The following is a 21,072-nucleotide window of genomic DNA, read 5'->3' as shown; positions in this document are numbered from 1 at the left end:
GTTAAATTGAAAGAACAAAAACATGGCAGACGAAACGTGGAGATGTTGTTTTTAAAGGTCTACACAGAGATGCTTGTCTGTTGATTTTGTTACCTGAACCCAGACTTCTGTTCTTCATGCGGCTGCAGAGAAAACGTCCCTTCAATAACGAGACTTGCAATTATTTTCCATTAAATCAAAAGTAGTTTATTTAACTTTTGCCTTTTCTGTATAACTTTATTATAATAAGACACTTCTCTGCTTGTACATTGCTCCCTTGAACTAAAATTTGCAACATTTGTTTGTGGGAATGTAAGTTGGGGTAGACAAAACTTAGATACATACCAATATACATACATGTGTGTATATTACGGCTCCTTTTTTTGTTGTTTTTTTTTTACTAAAAACCATAAATGCTAAAAACAGCTTGAACCACTCGGTGTACCTCGGTATTTCTGGAAACATAATACAATCTTTGAGAGATCTTTCGCTGGGACACACGACCGGTGTTCATCTTTTTAACATGGGTACATACATTAATGTGCACGTCAACGTTGAAGGAGGGATGAGAGACTCTTGGAGCCAGTGTTAAGTGTACAGCTATCAATGTATAAACCAGTAACAGGCAATGCAAGCAGCACCCACCGGTGTTTTCATGCTAAGAAGAATTCAGAGTGAAAAATAAAAACGTCCAACTTCACTCGCCTGCTGGAGAACCGATGCTTTAAATTACAGGAAAGAAGGTGACAATTCTCCACTGCAGAGAGTCTTCATTTGGATGCTGAACATATACACACGGCTGAATGTATACATGTGGATGTATTTAAGAAGATTTATAGCTGTTAAATCACATGTGGAGAGGAGAGGGAGGTGGGCGGGGCGAGCAAGGCAGAAAGTGCGCTTATCGTTCGCTTTAACCCCTCCGGTTCCTGCCCCCCCCCCTTCCCCGAGTTATTAACACCAGAAAACGACCCATGCACACGGGCACGCGCTCACACACACACACCCACACACACACAGTTCATCAAATGCCCTACTCACAACATCCCAGAGACAATCTTCAAAACTATTGTCAGTAAACAAACAAGAGCCCCAACTTACAGCAGTGACAGAATGGATGCAAAAGAGGAAATCGTTTTAGTTCACTTTGGATGCCGTTATAAGCTGCTTTACGTCTCCTACGTGTGATTTAAAAAAAAAAAAACTTTTTATGTGTGTAATCCTACATCACTCCAGGTCACCATTTTTTTTGTTGTTGTTGCAAGTAAAAATCCCACGGACCGTGTGAACTGCATGTTCGGCATTGTCCCGGTTAACGGCCCGCCCCGTCTGCATGTGTGCCGGGCGAAAAATCGCTCTCCTCCCCCAGATGTCGAGTCCTTCGAGGAGCGATGGATCTCTGCGTGGCAGCAGAAAGCGGAGAAAAGAGGGGAGGATTTGGTTTAAAAAAGTGGAACACTGGCTCCGTTCTGTGGGCCCGGACGGCGAAACCCGTCCTGTAACATCCCCGAACATGTTACCACAAAACAAAAATAAGGAAGAGAAAATGAAACAAAAATACTACAAGGAGTGCTTATTCGAACATATACGATTATCTACTGAAGAATAAACATTTGCAATAAACATCTTGACCGGCGTTTAGATGGAGGAGTTTTTTTTCCTCTCCTGTCAGAATAGACTATATTGGAAAAAAAAAAACACACACAAAAACGCTGATCGATGAGGAAACAATGGTTGTTAAAATAAAGCCATCATGCTATCAGTACAGTCCTCACAGGGTAAACACATCGGATCAAATTGGGGGTTTTGCAGCCTGTGGGATTTCTGCAGAGAAGGATTATGTACGATGAGGCCAGAAAAAGAAATCCTACAGAGAGAAAATAAAAATAAAGGAGCAACTAATAACTACTGAAATGTCAGAGCAGGTTAACAATTTAGAGCAAAAATAAAATTCACACCATCTATCTGAACAAGGAACAAAAATACTTATACTAACGACAAATCAATGCAGGTGGAGTTGAGCACCGAGGAGTGACCAGACAATATTTCATGGAGGAATTAGGGGGAAAGTGTGAGCGGGGAAGAATTTAATGACCTGCTTTACAGAAATGTGTTGATGTGTGGGGCCGAAATCCAACTAAAAATACAACCAAAACCACCAGAACCCTCAAACTTTTATGTTGTGAAGTGATTAGAAACGAGTTTTCTGCCTCCACGAGGGAACCAATGCAGACCTGTGCTACCAGAGTCCCACCCAAGGTCAGAGTGTGGTGGAAACTGAACGCATAAATAGAATAATTAACCCAATCCAAACATGTTCAGGGTTTCTAAGCAAACATTTTAATTCTGCCGTGTTGGTGCTTTGTATAGCTTAGCGATACAGCCACATGCTTCTCAGTGTTTGTTAAAGGGCGTTTAAAAAGAAAACGAAGGGGGTCCATGAAATAAAGAAGAGCAAGACCAAACAAAGAGACAGCGCTACATAAACGGACGGTACGCAGGATGTAAAAGGAACAGCTGAAGTGAGCATGAATACCATCTCCATAAAACGGCACGATCCACAAATGTGTGAGGGGTGTCAACAGATAAGCCATAAAATAACAATCAGAAGGGATTAAGACGGAAGGGTGGGTGTGTGGGCTCGTCTAACAACCCATCTTAATACTCCATCACTTCCTATTTTTGGGCGATGGCCAGTTCCCACGTTTCTCCCCGCGGTTGCCACCTCCGTTGGCAGGAGCACCGGAGCCGCCGCCGCCCGAGGGGCCGCGAGGGCCTCTCCCTCCGCCTCCTCCGGCGTTGACCCTCCTGTTCTGTCGCTCCATACTGGGGCGCTGGCTGGAGAAGCTTCGTTTATTCGCAGACGGTTCTTTACCGGCCATATCTCGATCCACCAGACCGCCGCCTCTGCCCGGGTGGTGGTGATGGTGGGAGACGTAGGACTTCCCCCCTCCGGCGTCCCTGTCTCTGAACTCGGTGAAGTCGCTGCTCTCGGAGGCGGTTTCCCACTCCTCGTTGGCCTGGTCCGAGTTCTGGTTGGTGAAGTCCGGAGACTTGGCTCCGTGGTTGTGGTGGTGTTGGGCGTGGGCTGGGGCAGCGTTGCTCTGGTTGTAGTGGTGATGGTGGTGGCTGTTTGTGTTATTGGGCTGCCCGCCGCTGTTGTTGTTATTGGTGCTCATAGTGGAGCCGTGGTTCGGGGTGGTTCCTGCGACGGGGGCAGCCGCCGGAGCTCCGTTACTGTCCTGAACCGAATTCAGGGAAGGAGACGAAGGTCTGCCACCGCCAATGACGCCGACACCGCCGTTGATGCGCGCGGCGTTCTCTCTCTCCTTCAGTCTGCGGAAGCGGGGAGGCTTGTCCTGCTGGTGTTGAGAGCGGCCATGACGGCGTCGCCTTGGGGGTCGGTCGAATCCACCGGGAGGGTGGCCCCGGTTCGCAGGATGAGGAGGGGCGTTCGGGCCTCCTGAGTTCGGGGCGGGATTGGTTCCAGCTTGTTGGATGATCACTCCTCCGTTCTCAGCGGACGCCACAGCAGGAGGCGTCGCAGCAGGTAAAGGTGGCGGAGGCAGGTTGGCCCCCTGATTCTGACCGCCATCTACCACCTTGTCCTTCTTTTCTCCTGCGCCCCCTCCTCGACCCAGATCTTTGGGTCCAGAGGTCTGAGGTGGACCTTGCTGTTTCCGGCCTGAAGCGGCAGACTTTGATGACCCAGGGTAAGAACCTGAGCCAGGTCCGACCCGGTGACCCCCAACAGGCCCTCCTACGGTGCCACTGCCCCTGTACATGTTTCCCCCTCCACCGCCTCCGCCCCGGCCCCTTCTGGAGGGAACCCCCCTGGGGGTGAATACGCGAGCCTGAGAAACTCTGGGCGCCACTGAAGAGACGTTCCCCGTGGTTCCGGCGTTCTCTGAACAGTTCTTGGAGTTGGGTTTCTGGTGTTCTTCCTTGTCAGAGTGACCGAGGTCACTGCCCCCACTCTCACTGCCCGTTTCCGAACCTCGCTCCCTCCTCCTCTTGGGGATTTCTTCATATTCTGAGCCCTCGCTCCGGGTCTCGCTGCGGTTCCTCACTCTTGCCGGGTTATGGTGAGACCGGTCCTGACCGTGCCGAAGACCAGATCCGTCACCCTTAGCTTCTTGGTGGTGGCCGCCCCCAGTAGAGGAGCGGTAGTCTCTCCCACTCCTCGCTCCCATCCTACCACGACCACCGCCAGCTGGTCCAGCACTGGCAGTGTACGTACCCCGGTAGCCACGGCCACCACGGTAGAACTCTCCTCCTCGTCCCCGACTGGGTCTGCCCCCTTTCGCAGGCACTCCACCTCTTTCGAAGGAGCGGTCTCTGTCCCTCCTGGAGGGAAACCCAGAAGACAACAAGTCTACATCCTTGGAGCCTCTGCCGGACCCTCCTCCACCTCCAGGAGCCCGTTCTTTCCCTCCACTCCTGGCTTTGGCTGCATGGTTCTGCTCCTCTTTTGCTGCAGTCGCGGCATTCTGGGGCATGGAGGAGGCGTCCTGCTTCATGGAGGTGGGTTGGCCGCCGTCTTGCTCCTTCTCCTTGCCTTGTTTGTCTCCTCCATCAACCTCCGCTCCTTCCCTCTTTATTTCCTTCAGCAGAGGCTTCTTGATTGGACCAGCTCTCTTGTTGGGATTGCTGCCTCCTGTCTGGTTGGAGGGCTTGTGGTCTGATGGAGTACTGGAGGGGTCCTCTCCTCTTCCTCCTCCTGCATTGTTACCCCTCCTGCCATGGGAGGATCCCCCGCCCATGCTGTTGCTTCCAGGCCGTGGGCCCCACTGCGTCTCCGTTTTATGCTCGCGCCCTCCTCTTTGGTTTGGTTTAGAGTGAGGATGCTGCTGAGTCTGATTATGACTGCCGTGCTGAAGAGGGTTTTGGTTGGAATGGGCCAGAAACGTGGGGCCTGGTTTGTCTGGTTTCATGTGACTGTTGCTGCCTCTCTCCCCTACACTAGCCTCACCCTCCCTCAGAGGCGCCGGGTGATGCTGGGCTGCCTTCCCATCCTCTCTGGCTGAGGAGGAGGAGGAAGAGGAGCATGAGGATGACAGGGATGGCTGGTGAAGAGGTGGAGAAGAGTCCGTCTTCTTGGCGGGAGCCTCGCCACCCCTGTCACGACTGTTTTCTGCTTTGTGGGGGTTCAGGGGGAACTGAGGCTGCTGATGGTGGTGGCTGTGGTGGTGGGGAAGATGAGTGCTGCCCTCCACGGTGGGCAGGTCCGCACGGCCGTTACGGTCGTAATGAGAATGTGGGGCTCCCCATATCTGCACCTGCTGAGGTCCTCGAGAAGGGCCGTCTTCTGGATGGGTGAAGCCGTGGGGCTGGTTGCCTCTTTCACTCTGCCTCTGCTGCGGGTGCGGAGGCATCCTCGCACCCTGGTCGGGGAAGTTGCTGTAGTTGCCCCGCCCTCCGATGTAGTGATGAGGGTGGTGTGTGCCTCCCTGGCTGCCAACCTGCACACCAACGGGAGGAGGAGGAGTTTGACTGGAAGTCCCAGAAGATGAGCCGGGCTGCTGAACTGGTACCAGTCCACCGTCGCGCAGGCGGTGTGGAGGAGTGTCACTTCTATGGAGAGAAACACAAGTTAAAACCCTCCAAGTAACTGAAATCAAAGAGGAAGATCATTTTAAGATGCATTCACACCGGTCCGCTTTAATTAAACTCTAGTTTAAAATAAATAAATAAATTAAACTGAAACATTGAGAAACATGAGACATGAATACCTGGGCCCTTTCCCCACATCCTCCTCCTCCAGTGTCTGCTTCTGTCTCAACGGAGATGTCAGGCCGCGGTTGTCCGCTCCTCCAGGGAACACCTCCGGCCCCCAGGCCAGCTTTGGGTCCATGGGGGGGGTCCCACGGTGAGGGTGGCCCGGATGCTGCTGCTGCTGCTGCCTGTCGAAAGGTTCTGAACCAGAGCCGCCTGAATCGGATCGTTCACGACCAATAAGCCCTGCAACAGTGAAATTATTTTTCCCTAAAAATGTAGTTTACAATCAGCATGTTAATTTATAAAAGTTGCTTTCACTGTCACAATTAATTGTGATTAATAGATTTAAATAATCAACTTATTTGGTAATAAAATAATTAACTAGAGATCTGAGGTTCTACACCCTCGGAGCAGTAATTAATGGTGTAAGTTTGGTTTAACCTGGTTCAAATTCTGTAAAAATGCATAAAAAGTTTCTTATGAAGCACTTTTTGCTCTGCAGTTATCATTGTTATGATTTAGATCAAATAATTCATGAAATAAGTTAATTCATCTGCTGAATGTTGGGTATTTTTGTGATCCTGTATCGTCTCACCAGATGGGTGCATGCCAGCTGAATAATATTCCATGGGAGGAGGGCGACCTTGCATCACGCGAGGGTCCATGTAGGGCATCATGATCCAGCGAGGATCAAAATTCATGGGCAGAGGTGGAGGTCGCACCATGCTGCCCGGCTGATAGAGGGGTCCACCCTGCTTTGGCCCAGGGCCCGGCTGGGGGGTGGAGCCTGGGGACGGACCCTGAGGCGCCTGGGGCTGGGGGGACAGCTGACTCTGGGAGGCCTGACTGTGCTGCTGCTGCCACTGCTGCTGCTGCTTCAGAAGCTGCTCCTGCACAAAGAAAAGCAGATTTATTAGACCCTTCTGGGGTCTAATTTAATTGTGAACATCAATTAAAAAAATTTAGCAGAGGCAAGCCCTGACCTGCTGCTGCCTCTGAAAGCGAGGCGGTAGAGACTTCTGGTACTTGGAGTAACCCTGGCCAGGAGGACCACCGGCTTGACGGCCCACTCCTACACCAGAACTCTCCATCTTCACCGGCTCGACGCCTCTTTCACCACCACTTCCTGCACGGACATGAGGACTGCCTGTGGACTCTTCCTTACTCTCCACTGACGGAGGGACATCCAGAGTGGGCTGCTGTGGCTGGGACACAGCTGTCTGGGGACACTGCTGGACATCTGCACACAAGTGGACAACGGTAGTTAAAGCTTCCCTGGATGAACCACACAGGACTTTGCTAATTCAGGGTGACTCTAGAAGTCAAATTTAAGACTTTTTAAAACCTCATGAATGTCATCATGAATAAAACTTAAGACTGAAACAAAACTAGAACTGCAGGGAAAGATTGGGGGAACATGCTGCGCTACAAAATTGCAAATCATATATGGAGCTTCACAGCTTTAACCACATTAAGTGAAGCTTTCTGCACGATGGCAAAGACGAATGTCATCTGGCCAATGAGTCATAAATTGCCCTTAATTCATGACAAACATAAAAAAGCTAATCAGTAGCTAGTTAGCATGAGCACCAACGACAAACAGTTTTCCTGGAACGGTTTCTCCACCATTAGCACACGTAGAAGCACGTACACGAGCTTTACTGACAGTGCTAAGCTCTTCCTCCTGGTTCTAATTGGTTCTTTTGGACCAAGAGCGGTGCATTTCTTCAGATGGAAACAGCAGCTCAGGGAGGAGATCAGTCTTTTCACAGATTATCAGTCTCCTAACATAATGTCACAACATGGCGACAGTTTTAACTGTGTATGTAAAAGACACATATTTTTGGAAGAGTTGCATACTGCAGCTTTAATTTTAGACACACAAAACTTATCACTGAATGGAGACTCTGCCTGTAATGCTGACCTGCAGTGGAGTCGTAGCTGCTGTTGCTGCTGGCTCGCCGGCGGTCGCTCGCTCCAGAGCCGGACCCAGACTGGGCTGCCAGCACCGGAGGCTCTTCGGGGTCCACACAGGGGGAGGCCGGCTGGCTGATATTCGGGGAGGACGCTGAAACCGACGGACTGGGGCTGCCGGCCATACCAGCGATAGAGTTCCCGTCGAGGCTGGGGGTCTTGCTGCTGCCGGCGCCGGCTGCCGGGCCGCTGCCCTGCTGCTGCTGCTGCTTCTCGTCGAGCCTCTTCAGCTTCTCGGCGCAGGCGGCCCGTCGCTCCTCCTCCATCCTGCGTTCCTCCTCCTCGCGTCGGCGACGGGCTCGCTCCACGGCCGCAGAGATCTCAGAAGAGGACTGCTGCCGACGCTGACGCCAGGTCTCGTCTTCGTCGTCTCCCTGGGAGCCGTGGACCAGCAGGCCGGGCTGAGAGGAAGCAACCGGACCCGCTGGTTGGAGCTGGGCAGCGGCGGCGGCGGCAGCGGCGGCTTTTCCTGGGCCAAGGAGCGAACCCTGGCCGTGTGGTCGGTCCTGCAGAGTTGCAAAAAGGTTTTAATGTGCGATGATGAAGAGTTTAGTCCTGAAGATGACTAAGCTGGAATGTGTCGTAAAATGTCCAATGAATGAATCTCAAACAGAGACAAAAGTCAAGAACAAAAGAGCGGATTTAAAACTAAAACAGCTGCATCTCATTAAATTACATCATCCAAGACGTACTGCAGTGATTTAATTCAAAATTTGAAACTCAAGATTCATCACACGCCGATATATTTCAAGCATTTATTTCTGTTAATTTTGAGTGAAAAAACTAAATTCAGTTTCTGTGGTACATAATATGGATAAAAAAGGGACTGTTTTGTTGCAGGATGCAGTGCTTTCTGTGTTCCTGCTACATAAGCTTCAATCGGTCATTGCCAAACAAGCTAGCTTTTCACAGCACTTTATCAAAAGCATCTTCATGGAAAGTTGAGTGGAAGGAAGAACTCAGATGTCCAAATTAAATCTTTTCAGATGAAAGTAAGTTTTGAATTTTGTTTGGAAATCAAGATCCAAATGAGCAAAAATCTTGTGTTGAATATCCACTTTTATTTAATATTTTGCATTTATGGGAAACTGAATTCTGCGTTTTCATTAACACAAAGACTTGAAATAGATCACTGTGTTTTGAATCTCCTTTCTTGGAATTAAATTAGTGAACCTGCTGTGATCTTCTAATTTATTGAGATACATCTGCAAAGATGGCTGAACCATACACTCTGCAGGCGGTGGATGAGTTCATGGCAGGAATGGCTGATCTGTGAGGCCCTGTTCAAACGTCTACCTGTCGATAAAAGGAGTAGGGCCCTGGTCCGAGGAGCGGCCCAGGTGGGGGGGAGGGCTGCTCCCGGGAGCCACCCAATCCAGGCCTGCGCCCCTGTATACAGGCAGACACGGTTAGCCATAAGCCGCACTGACAGCAGCTTGCAAACAGCAGGTCCAATCACAGGCATTAGACTGGGGCCCTGATCGTTAGTTAGCTAGTTTTGATACCGCTGCAACAATTTTTAGAGGAGGCGGTTTCTTTCCAAGAGCAAAAAATATGATCACAATGTAACAAAATTATAATGAGACATTTTCCCATGTTAGAGATTAAATAATCGTCCAGTGGAACTGGAACTTTTTTCAACAATATGAAGGGATTATTCACTGAAACATGGTCCTGTTTCTTACTGAAAAGTTACTTATATGTTAGTTTTGTCTCATTTCAAATGTACTGGAAACTAAACCAAGAGTATTTGGTAAGATTGTGTGTTTTGTTGTTTTTACAGTTTTAGCAGCGCCTTTCAGGGTAACTGGTTGCTGCGGTCTGACTTCCCACCTGATAGCTGGAAGTCGCCCCCTGGCTTCCCCAGCTGCTGCTTCCCTCCTCGGCCCATCCTGGCTTGCTAGAGGGGGGCTGTGGGACGCTGTCAGTGTTCGAGGGAGGCGTGTGGCGACTTTCCCCGCCGCTGTCCGAGGCTCGGGAGTGAGAGTTTGCAGTGGGCGCGTCCTGGGACCTCTGCTGCTCACTGAGGAGGAAAGTCAAACATACAAACTAAACCACAGTAAAAACTTGTGTGCTGTGGTTCCACTCAGTGTTTTAACTCTGCGCATCAAACCTCGTGAACAAATAGACCTACTTGTTCACGTACCGCGAGTCATTCTTGCTCTCCTTTTTGTCTTCGTCTCCCTCTTCATCGGCTTCATCGTCACTGAATTTCAGCTTGGCGGAGTAATCAATCTCCTCATTCGCCCCTGTTCAGACAGAAAGCAGCTTCAGCGTCGTTTCTGGACGCAGCGTTCACTCAGCGTTCATCACTCAGATCCATTTGATTCCCTGCCTCTCTTTTTACCCCGAGTGTTTTCAGTCACATGAACCACTCTGCTTTGATAAGCAAGAAATCTGATCTTCACAAAAGCATCAAACTCATTCACTATCACTATCCCATCGGCTCCTTAATTATTTACTGGCATAAATAAAGATGTTTTCCACTGTGATGCTTTAGAAGGGAATTTAATGGGACTGGAAAGTAAAACGAAACAGAGCTGCTCTACGTCGTCATGGCGTCTTGGAGAACTATTCACATTCCTTGAAACTTTTCCACATTTTTACGCGAAACTTCACTAGGTTCTGTATATATATCCAAAGTGGAAGGAAAATTATGGATTTTTTTCTAAATGTTTCACAACTAAAAATCTGAGAAGTGTGGCATGTATTTTGCTGCAACGTTTCCAGTATGTATCTACTAGCCTTCAAATCTGGAGACTGAAAATGTAACATTTATTTTTAAAACATCTCAAGTTGAATTCCTTGGTCTTGACGAAGCTGTTTATTCACTCACTGGATTTATACTGAGATTAAATTACACACAACTGAAAGTAAACACATTTCTACAACCTATAATAAAACTAGTAAAATGTAGCCGTGATGCATTTCAATTCATTAAATTTCACTGATACTTGTTTCTTAAACATTTATAAGAAAAAAGCACTAATTCTAGTGAAAATATAAAAACCTCGGCACCATTTCATCCCGACATTTATTCGATTTGTTTAAGAGCTGCAACAGAACCTCTTTTTCCGTACCTGCCCAGCCATCGTCTCCGTCGTGATCCAGCTCATCCAGCTCCTTCAGGTCGTCCTGCTTCAAGATGGAGGGACGTTTCACCACCTCCCCTGAATCCCGAGGGCCGCCCTGGGCCCTGCTGTCAGGCCCCTGTCCACGAGAGAACCTGGTAGACGAAAGAGAGGAAAAAAATCGATTCAAACGCTGGAAAAACTGATTCCAACAGGTTAAACAGAAAGTATTTGGATACACACCTTGGAGGCGGCCCCTCCCCAGGTGGCGGGTACCTGTAGGGCCCTTGAGGGCCATAGGGTCCCGGGAACGGGAGATAGGGGGGATACATCTACAAACAAGCAAACATTAAAACCCTGCTTAGACTCTTTTTTTTTTTTTTAGATATATAAGACGGCAGTAGTAAAATAGAAAACGTACGAAAGGTGGCATGATCCCTCGATATGGAGGAAACCCGGGCCCCACGGGGGGCTGGGGCAGGGGCAAGGCGGGGCTGCCTGCAGGGGGATTCCTAGGTGGCCCTTGGATCTGGGGGTTTGGATGGGGGACCCCAGCTGCCCCATCCATCACCAGCGTTCCACCTGTGCCCCCCTCTGCTGCCCCCTCCCCAGGCAGGGTGGGCGCCAACGCTCGGCCCCCACCGTCCCGCCAACTTGTAACGTCTGGCAACAACGACAAAAAACAGAACCACACAGCGTCGGTTAGACGTGGGAGAACACCGGCATGGTGACAGGATTGAAGCGGGCGTTGCGGTGAGCGCTCACTCTGGGGGCGGAGGCTTGGTCCGGGCCCATACCACTGATCTGCAGTGGCCGGTTCTCTGCCAGCTTTGTCCTGGTCGCCAGCCGACTGCAGGGTGGGAAATTCCTCGCGAGAGAACGGCGACGGTAGGTTTGATCCCTTTCCACCTGCAAACCGGGTGAGGAAGAACTATTAGACCTGTCACCACTGGACCTTATGTTGCTCCAGAAGTTATTGTGATAATCGATAATATAGTTTTCAGACTATTTTCAACTATCATAACAGTAATCTCATAAATATATAATAACACATAGTAAAAGATCAATAAACTCTAAATTCTAACTAACAACTGGAAGACATTTTAAATATCCAAAATAAATCAACAAAACACGTCAAATGAAACGTGAAGCCTCTGAAAACATAGCGGCTAGTTGAGCTCAAAGCACCAGACTGGAGACTTTTATCATCCAGTTTTTGGTAGAGAGAATGAAAAAAAGAAAACTGATAATCACACAAATGGAAATAATTCAGTTTGTTTTAATCTATCATGTGATCAATTGATTTATGGCTTATTGTGACAGACCTAAGGACACTTGATGGCAACACAGAGAACGTGGAGGAAACAGGAAGTGGTTAAATCTGGACTCACCATCCCCTTGTGTTCCATGTGTAACGCTGGCCTGTGCCCACGACCTTGCCCCTACGGCCTGTGTTGAAGGTGGGGCCAGAGCCTGAGGAGAACACAAACACACCAACATCAGACTTGCGTGTTTTTCTTTTATATTTGCAGCAGGATGTGCATCTGACCTCTGAAATTGGTGGGGTTCTCGGGCGGGTCGGTGCAGCTATCTGTGAAGCCACAGGCTGCTGCGATTCCGGCTGCGGTGCTGACAATGCATCGGTACTGTCGACAAAACACAAAACGAGTCACATCTGAGCCTAACGAGCCCCAGACAACCAACAAGTTTTGTTAGAGAAAACATGGAAAAGTAGGAAATCTTACACACATTGTATCACTGAATCCAAACTCACTGAAGGGACAGTAAGGCGGCGGTGGAGAACATTTTGGATACAGAGTCTCAAATTCTCAGTTTTACTCATTGGAGACTTTGTTAAATCATTTACCTCTTTGGGTCTGCTGGTTCCTGTTTGCTTGCCCATCCTGTGCCGTCTTTGGGAACGAGCGAGACGTTGGGGTCGTTGCCTTTGTTCTCCGCCTTCAGACTGGGCAGGTTGGCAGGTGGTGGCATGCGCCGCGCGGAGGCAACTTTACCAAGAGACTGCAGGCCATGGCGGGGGGGAACTGGCAAGGGGACAGAGGGCTGTGAGCACAGGCGGACCATTGAAACGTGACGCCTGCCGTATCTACTCAGCGTACGGACTGGCAAATAATGGGCAAATGACAGGGATCAAGTTTGCTGCCAGCTCTGATGAATATGCAACTCAGGCGAGGAAGAACTAAGGTTACAGGCTGGGTGGGATGCAGAGTAACAATTCTTAGACATGAGTTTCTAAATTCAGACAACGACACACGAGCGATGTGTGTTCCTGGAAGACCAATGGGGAGAACCTGAATAAAATATTACGTGGGACATGAGGACAAGTTACCTTTGCATCAATCTATGCTTGTTATAATTTACAACACAACCTGTCAGTATTTTGTCATGGAGTTTTCTGGCCAATCGCAGATTACCAATCTGTAAAAAGCCTGAACTTCCGATTCAAATTTTGACTGAAGTTTTTTTTTTTTTTGTCTGAAATGTCGCAACAGTGAGGTGAATATTGTTAACTGCAAACATTCAGATCTGACCTGTCAGTCAAACCTCTCTCTCTCTCCGTTCAGGAGAAGAGGACAGTGGTCGATTTTTAAACCTTGGCTGAGGTAGATAAGATCAGTTTCACACCTAAGTATCAGCCAATCATCAGCCTCCCAAAATTAAGGAAATCAGAAGGTCGATAAATCAGTGCACCCCGAGTATAACTATTGCTGCAAAACAAAGACAGTAAGTTCAAAGATGGGTAAAAGATCAATGAGAGGCTGAACAAAGTTATGCATCAAGGTTGCAGCAGAAATCAAGACAGACCTGAACCATGAATGAGCAGGTCGTCTGTAGAGAACTAAAAATAGATCCTTCAGAAAAGATTTCTCTTTGATCTGTAAACAATGCGACACAAAGCAAATACTCACCAACAGGCTTTTGTGTTTCAAGGCTCTTTCCTTTGTATGTATCAAACAAGTTGAGAGACGCATACTTGGTTTTGCCTTCCTTCCCCTTTGCAGTTTGCCCAGAGCGCTCTGACATTGCGCTGTCCGCTCATTGAGTATGGTGAGCCCTGAGACTGGGGGGACAAGGAGGGAGAGACGGTGAGAGACCCGACACCACGGATGCTCAGGAAACGGAGAGAGAAAGTCGAAAATGACAGGAATCATCTGAAAAGTCAGAGCATAAAATATGATTGTTTGTTTGAGGTTTGCTGGCTTTATAAATGCCTCACTAAAGAAAGACTTTCATCTCTGTGCTTTTTATCTGCACATGTAAAAATACCAGACTCCAATACTTTTCAAAGTCATTTAAATTTTGCATAATAGTAACAGTCTAATCATTGAAATGGAACAATGTGCTTTACAGTTTAAACCAGATGACTATTTTGGCAAAAATAAACTACAAAGAGAATAGCAAAGGATTAACTTTTCTGTAACATTTCTTATTTCGTTATTGTTTTTAAATAATACTTGACAATAAATCACACTTCATCTTTACAAATGAAAATATTTATATTATCTTAACAACAAATAACCATATTCAATACCTGATGTGACAGTATTTTTAGGTAAAAACCAGAAACTACAAAGACTAATAAACTAAATTATATAAAGATACACCTATTTAACCATAATCTAAGGTGGAAAATATCATTTTTGTACAAATAAATGTATTTATTCACAGTTGTATTCTATAGATTTGTTCCAATGATTTTCTTTTTGGAAAATTAAAACACTTCAAGCAGGTATTAAACAGGGAAGGGCGATATGCACCTAACATTTTAATCACAATATTTTGTGTTATTTATTGTGATAATGATGAAAGTAATGATAAAAAAAATACATATTTAAAACTTATCTGCAGTGTTTTTAAGTATCTGTGTGATTGTGACTGTTTCACAACAATAAAAACATTTTTAAAAACACTTACTTCTTCAGGGCATCATAAAGAAGTGTGACTTTTATCACACAATATCTGCATTTAATCCTATTTAATCCACATTTTCATTAAAGTAATTTCCTACATAAATTTTTTGGGGGAAATTAAATAATACAATTATGTAAGAAATGAATGCTGTAGATTATTTGAAATCTCCAGTGTATGATTCCTGAGCATCAGTCTTAATTACTAACATTGAGCTGGATTTCTCTCAGAAAACAATATTTTAAAACATGTTAAAAAGGCAGATATTACTGCATCATTGTCAATATTTCAATTTTAAGCCTGATAAACAGGGAGAGCTCGTCAGATCTGCAGCAAATAGTGCTGGTCGAGTTGGCGAAGCCGTTAGCAATGGCTTTTTCCCCCCCTTTTTTTTTTAATAAATATATCTGCAGTCACAATTAAACTAAACTGCACGACCCTTTGAGCACAGCACAAATATTTCACATCATCATCATCATAACGGCACTAATTGCCTGCGGGTCGGTTTCAGTATTGTGGTAGAACGGGCTTAATGCAGCGCCTGTTCATTATTGGTAACAGTCTGAAGAGACCGAAACGCAGGACCCAGGTTACTATGGCAACTCGTTGCAAGTTATTTCCTCCCCTTGCCTGGAGACGGGTTCATGGCGGCCAGCGAGTCTTCAGATTAAACTCCGTTTGATGAGCATCATCAATAAAAAACACCCAGCGTGGACATCTGTCCACTCTGGCAGGATTCAGCTGCTGCTCTAACCTCGTCCAACTGCTTTAAACATCGATGCTGAACAGCGTCCATTACGCTCTAATTGAGTCTTCATCACTTATTCTGAAAAGTGTAAAACAATTCTAACCTGTAGTAATTGCCCATGATGAGAACTAAAACTTTAAAGCCAAAATAAGACAAAAGTAGGAGACATAATATATTTATTATAATGAATAACATGAGTAATAAAAACTCAAACAAAACAGAAAGCTCTTCCAATCTAAAATACGGCTTCAGAAACACCAAATAGGCATTACGTAAAACAACTTAAGTAAAGAAAGATTAAAAGGTTTATTACAAAAATAAATCATGTGATGTACAATTATCTTCAGAAATATTCCTACCTCTGACAAAGATTGTTTTTTTAACCCTACTAGTTTATTTCATTAAAATTAGAAGATTAATTTTAATGTACACAGAGTACCAATTAAAAAAAACACAACGCAGCATATTGAAAACAATCAGTGGAAGACACTTTGTTGGCATTACAAATCAATCAAGCTTTCAGCATATTTTAAGATTACTGTCAGCCAGAAAAAGAAAAAAAAAACACTGGCAAAATTAAACTAGTAAGAGTGAAACTTTTCCCAATGCTGGGACAAATTCAAGAGTTTTCAGCATATACAAAGTTATGCTACTGAGTGGAGTTTGAGATGATGGTCAGAGGTAAACTGGACCACAAGTCTATCACTAACCGTCCCAGCATGGTACTCAACATAAGCTGGGTAAAGAATAAAAAGAAAAAGGTTTTCAAATCAAACAAAAAAAAAAGCAAACAAACATTTGAATCTTCAAGAATTACATTAGTTATTTTAATTCCAATGGTTTCTACCCAAAGGCACAACTCTAACTATCAAAGTGCCATCGAACCTGGAACCATCGATTACGCCAGGTAAGCAAAAATAACTAGGAGTTTTCTTTATGCAGACACATTCATTCAGCTGCTATAGATCTCCCTTCACAAAGTTCATATTTTACATAACATACCTGCACTCTGCAACCAAACTATAGCTCAGGTGCCAGAGTATGTGATTTCACCAGAAGTGAACTCAGACTAATGGTTTGTATAATTGTTACAAAGTAATGTGGCATAAGTTACAATCCCCTCCTAATATGTGAAATAGTTAACTCAAACAGCAGCGATTGCATTTTTTCAGTATGCCAAACAAAATGTGTTTTCAGTACATCAAGGAGCAATTTATTTGTTTTTACTAGTTTAATATAATGACTAACAGCAAAGCAATATATGGAATAAAATCATGACTAATAAGAGCATGTGGAGCACACTGATGTGATAACGTGCTACATGTATTAGTTAACTTACTTAATCTCCATCCTTTTATGAAGCTAAAAGATTAAATAACACTGATGAGTCAGAGGAAGCAAGTAGAAAAGAAATACACTGATTCTTTTCAGTATACAATATTATGACCGCTCCATTTTGGCTGACCACCTACATATTAATTCTTCGTAAATATGAATGCATAATGTCAATGGAATAAGACAGTCATGATATTGTTGTACATGGAAAGAGTTTAAATCCCATTTTCTCAGCCTCTCTCCTCCAAGATCATAATTATGCCCACTGTTTCTGGTCACAAAGAACCTACACAAGGTAAAACCACAGAAGACACCGAAGGCTCATCCACAATACAACATCCAATTGTGATACTGCCCACACTGAACTCACAATGACTGAATATATTGTGTTGCTCTTTTCACCGTCTAATAACTCCACACCGTCCACCTCAACCTGAGACCAGGAGCCTCAGACAGGAAGCAAACGACCCAGAGCTGCCCTGACCCATCAATTAAAACTCGCTTTTTAAGGCCTATAACCAATAAGGAGTATTTTGTGTAATTTTAATTTTAACTCAACAGCTGAATGCACCAAACATTGATTATAAAGTAGGGTTTCCCCCAGAAAACTTGCTAAGCCTGGTGGTCAGTCATTCATTCAGTTGACCAATGTGTTTTTGAGTTACAAAATGTTTAAAGTTGACAGGATTTTTTTAAAATATCAATTGATAATTATGTGTAATTGGAAGACTAATATTTGAACACCAACTAAAAAGTCTTAAAAAATGCAAACATAAAAAAACAACAACTAATGCTTAGCTCGGTAGGGGCACAAATAATGCCTGGTTGCCCGCCAGGCTTTATTTGTTTCTGGAAAGAAAAACATTTACGTTACAGTCTATGATAAAAAAAAAAAGGTAAGTAGTTTTGAACCCAAAGCAAAATAAAACATTATTTTTAATGTTTCATTTTAATTTATTCATCAAATATATCCCTAACCTTTGTTTGATTTTCCAAACACAGAATATTATTTCTCTCAATGTGCTAAAATTTCAATGGTGCCTTTAACAATCAAGCATAAAGAAATCAGAGCTGATCAAATGAAAACTGAATATCTGATTTCATAGGTGCATTACTATATGTCTAATACAAATCAAACAAATATGTGTTCACATCCAAACTAATGGTTTTACATGGGGATCATAGAACAGCAGCACTCCAGCGTGCCTCAATAGCCAGATGAGATTAGAAAATTAGGTCGTGGGATGGCTGGTGAACTACGTGTTGTACGGGGATTAACAGGGGACCAAACGTACAAAGAGGGCCTGCTAAGCTCCAGTCAACCATGGCTGGCAAAGATCTTTGAGGAAAGAGAGAAAAATCAGTCCACAGCTACAAAACGTCCACCTGCAGCCCTGCACTGAAGTATGATGGTGGAAAAACAAATGTATTTTGTAGCTAATTATGGTTAGCTGCCTTTACACACAGGCCCTCTCTGTTCTCTTTGGGGAGGAGGGGAGCTGCGTTGTTTCGTAACACACTTTCAACACCTACAGCACCTCTGAGACGTCCACTACCCCCCCAAAACGACCCGCTCGATTCCAGCACACGCTCACGTTACACCCGGACGCGTCCGCGACGCTCATTCACAGATGGCAACAGAGATGAAGCAGAACAAACGATTTTATTAGCGGACAAAACAAAATGGCGGAGGAGAACGGCCTACAGCCGTTAACGTAGGACGGTTGAAAACTACCACTATAAACGCAACTCACCAGCTGAAATCATTAAAAACACAAGCAACGTATGGATATAAATCTGCTTATTTTAGAAATAAGTGATAAAACACATTGATTCAAGTGATGGCAGTGTATGCTAAAGCAGCAGGGTAGGCTAGCCAAAGCTACGAGTAGCGTCAAACCAAGCTATCGTTTATCCGGTAACATCTGCTGCGTAGTTTTTGATCCGTAACACACAATCACACCAGAAACAACTTAAACATCTCACATGTAGCATAAAACAAGCAAAACATTCCCCCAGTCGAACAGCCAACGCGTTCATTTCAAATCAAACTCCCAACCTATGCTACATGACCGTTGGCTAACAACAACAATAAAAACACAAAAATATCACTGCTTCTGTACAAAACGTCGCTTTATCTAACCATCAGGAGTAACAAGGACATACTCTGGTTCAGTTTAATGTAACTGAAGAGTTAATAGCGTGTTGGAAACGTCCATCCACTGACCTGGTCCTGTCCCGACTTGTCTCGAGGTTGTATCGCAGAATAAGCTTAGCTTCGCTGCTACGGTCTGGCTTTCTAACCTCCTGCAAAGACACGCAGAGACACACGGAAAGAAAACGTCTTTGCAACAACTGCCTCCAACTTTGATTAGATCAACACTGTTCAAGATAGAAGGAGGTGTTCGGCTTACTTTCTTGTTCCTTTTCCCCCCCTAAAAAAATAAACGAAAACGGGAAAAGAAAATAGTTGATTCTGGACTCAATCCGTCACCTAAAGAGCCGTCAACGGCTACTGGGTGAATTCCGTGCGATGGGAGCCGTTTGGGACCTCAACAGAAACGACAAATGGGACCATTATTAATATTGTTTGAAAATCAAAAAATGAGGGGGAAAAGCACTTCATTCAAGTAGAGTATATATATTTAGAAACAATACAAAAAACTGTTATTTATCCCTTCTTGTTGTTTGATACCATCAGGTGTTGTGGACTTTAAAATGAGATCAGTTCATTTGATCAATGTGGGTTATAGATTTTAAAAATGGAAAATATTCCAAGTACGATAAAAGAATAAATAACTAAAATAAAAAAAATGCACGTTTTTCCATAGGGGGTGCTATTGCATGTAGGGCGACAGTGTTATCAGGCAGTTCCCAAAGCATCTGACAGCCAAACTTGGGATTTAAGGGCATCAAGGATGCTCCATACACACACTGTTTATCATTACAAGAACTTGATATGTCAAAGAAAAAAATGTAGGAAATTTGAAGATCATCTATAAGTTTATTGTTTTGCAAATTCAACTGAAAAACACTGATTTAATACACTGAATTTATTATTTTGTTTTGATGAAATGAAATGACACAAAAAAAACTCCATGTTCCAATTCTCTGAAAATTAACAACCTACATGAGACCAAATACAAATCATAATAATAAAAAATAGATATTTTGAAATGTTGGCCCACTTAAAATGGAATAGAATAAAATAAAAATAACTTTATTGTCACTTAGTGGGGAAATGTTACAGAGTAAGAAAAGAATGTAATAAAAAAATGCCATTATTTAAAAAAACACACTAATTCAAAGAAATGTGCATCTGAGCTGAATAATTAAAAGAAAATGTTTGTATCTGTGAACAAAAATAGGCTATTTACAGGGATGTAAACATTTATTAACTTTACTAAAAGTGAATAAACAGCTGGAGGAGATCTGTTTGTGACAGGAAGCCCAGGTTGCTGTAAAATCGGCTTTCAGCTTATCTTCCTCTCAAATTACTCCATAAACTCTCCATAAAGTTTAAATTAGACCAGTTCTATCGCAGTAATCTCCTAGTTGTTAAAGTATTACTATGGTTGGACTGTGTGGGCAGGTGCAAAATCCTAAACCAGCTTCCCTTTAAAGCTTGTCAGCAAAAGAAAATTTTAAATTTCCTAGTTTATGACTGCAATTGCTTTTGATTTAACAAAACTCAGTGGACCAACAGCAGACAATAACATGATAACTCCCCAAAGCCTGAATCTGGACCTTAATTAACTTGTATTTTGTATTTCTGCAGCCTCTCGATATTCAAACTGAATGAAAATTTACTTTAATCTGAAAAGTAATTTGGACAGAAGAGCAAAATTATGGTCTTTTTTTCTCATTACTTCTGGTACAAAACCACAACTAATGCTTCGAATGTTATATGTCTTTCTCACTCTGTATAAAATATGTTTTGGACTGTACTTATACTAGGAGTTTACAACTTTTATAATCTAAAGGGTCAATTTTTAGGTGAGTTTAACAAACAAAAACCACTAATGTGAAATAACCGCTGAAAAAAGGCAAGTTGTACTTTTTGATGAATATCTAGTAAAGAAAGATGATTGTAACTTTTGAAGAACAATAATTTTGTTAGATGTTTTTTTGTTTTAAAATGAAAAACAAAAGTATAGCATAAAAAGAATAAAAAAATAGTTTTGGACATAATGACAAGAAAGATACAGTTCTGTAAAAACTGCAGTGAACCCCATTAAAACCTCCTGGTTATTCCACTAAATATTGATTTCTGAACTTTTCCTGGGTTAAAACATTAGTATTGTTGTTCCTAAATGA

General features: G+C 44.2%; 1 protein-coding gene across 4 annotated transcripts; it reads right to left on the bottom strand.

Moving 5' to 3' along the window:
* Nucleotides 1–160: 160 nt before the first annotated feature.
* On the bottom strand, nt 161–19,289 carry prrc2a (proline-rich coiled-coil 2A). Of its 4 annotated transcripts, none has more exons than XM_055023655.1 (18): nt 19,170–19,289; nt 18,983–19,062; nt 13,673–13,824; nt 12,610–12,787; nt 12,292–12,388; nt 12,134–12,215; nt 11,508–11,651; nt 11,164–11,405; nt 10,986–11,074; nt 10,752–10,897; nt 9,806–9,920; nt 9,505–9,694; nt 8,968–9,060; nt 7,622–8,177; nt 6,681–6,937; nt 6,293–6,587; nt 5,712–5,940; nt 161–5,553 (listed from the first exon to the last, which is right to left on the bottom strand). In XM_055023655.1, the coding sequence occupies exons 3-18, from the start codon at nt 13,785–13,787 to the stop codon at nt 2,649–2,651; spliced, it is 5,733 nt and encodes a 1,910-aa protein (XP_054879630.1). In that variant the 5' UTR covers nt 13,788–13,824; nt 18,983–19,062; nt 19,170–19,289; the 3' UTR covers nt 161–2,648. The 4 variants fall into 4 exon arrangements, with proteins under 4 accessions (XP_054879630.1, XP_054879631.1, XP_054879632.1 ...); XM_055023656.1 differs by having other exon boundaries at nt 9,818–9,920; XM_055023657.1 differs by lacking the exon at nt 8,968–9,060.
* Nucleotides 19,290–21,072: the final 1,783 nt, after the last annotated feature.

The sequence above is a fragment of the Poeciliopsis prolifica genome, unplaced genomic scaffold (assembly GCF_027474105.1).
Source record: "Poeciliopsis prolifica strain line A6 unplaced genomic scaffold, Auburn_PproV2 SCAFFOLD105, whole genome shotgun sequence".
NCBI classification, from domain to species: domain Eukaryota; kingdom Metazoa; phylum Chordata; class Actinopteri; order Cyprinodontiformes; family Poeciliidae; genus Poeciliopsis; species Poeciliopsis prolifica.
The sequence above is the reverse complement of the archived record's forward strand: the minus strand, read 5'-3'. Positions and strand labels throughout refer to the sequence as shown.

What these genes read in the sequence shown, in the direction of transcription:
- prrc2a (XM_055023655.1), bottom strand. Translation starts at nt 13,787, where the DNA reads ATGTCAGAGCGCTCTGGGCAAACTGCAAAGGGGAAGGAAGGCAAAACC. An exon ending in GAGGGATCATGCCACCTTTC is followed by an intron (nt 11,075 to 11,163) that starts GTACGTTTTCTA and finishes GCTTGTTTGTAG; the next exon opens with ATGTATCCCCCCTATCTCCC. An exon ending in GACTCGCGGTACGTGAACAA is followed by an intron (nt 9,695 to 9,805) that starts GTAGGTCTATTT and finishes TTTCCTCCTCAG; the next exon opens with TGAGCAGCAGAGGTCCCAGG.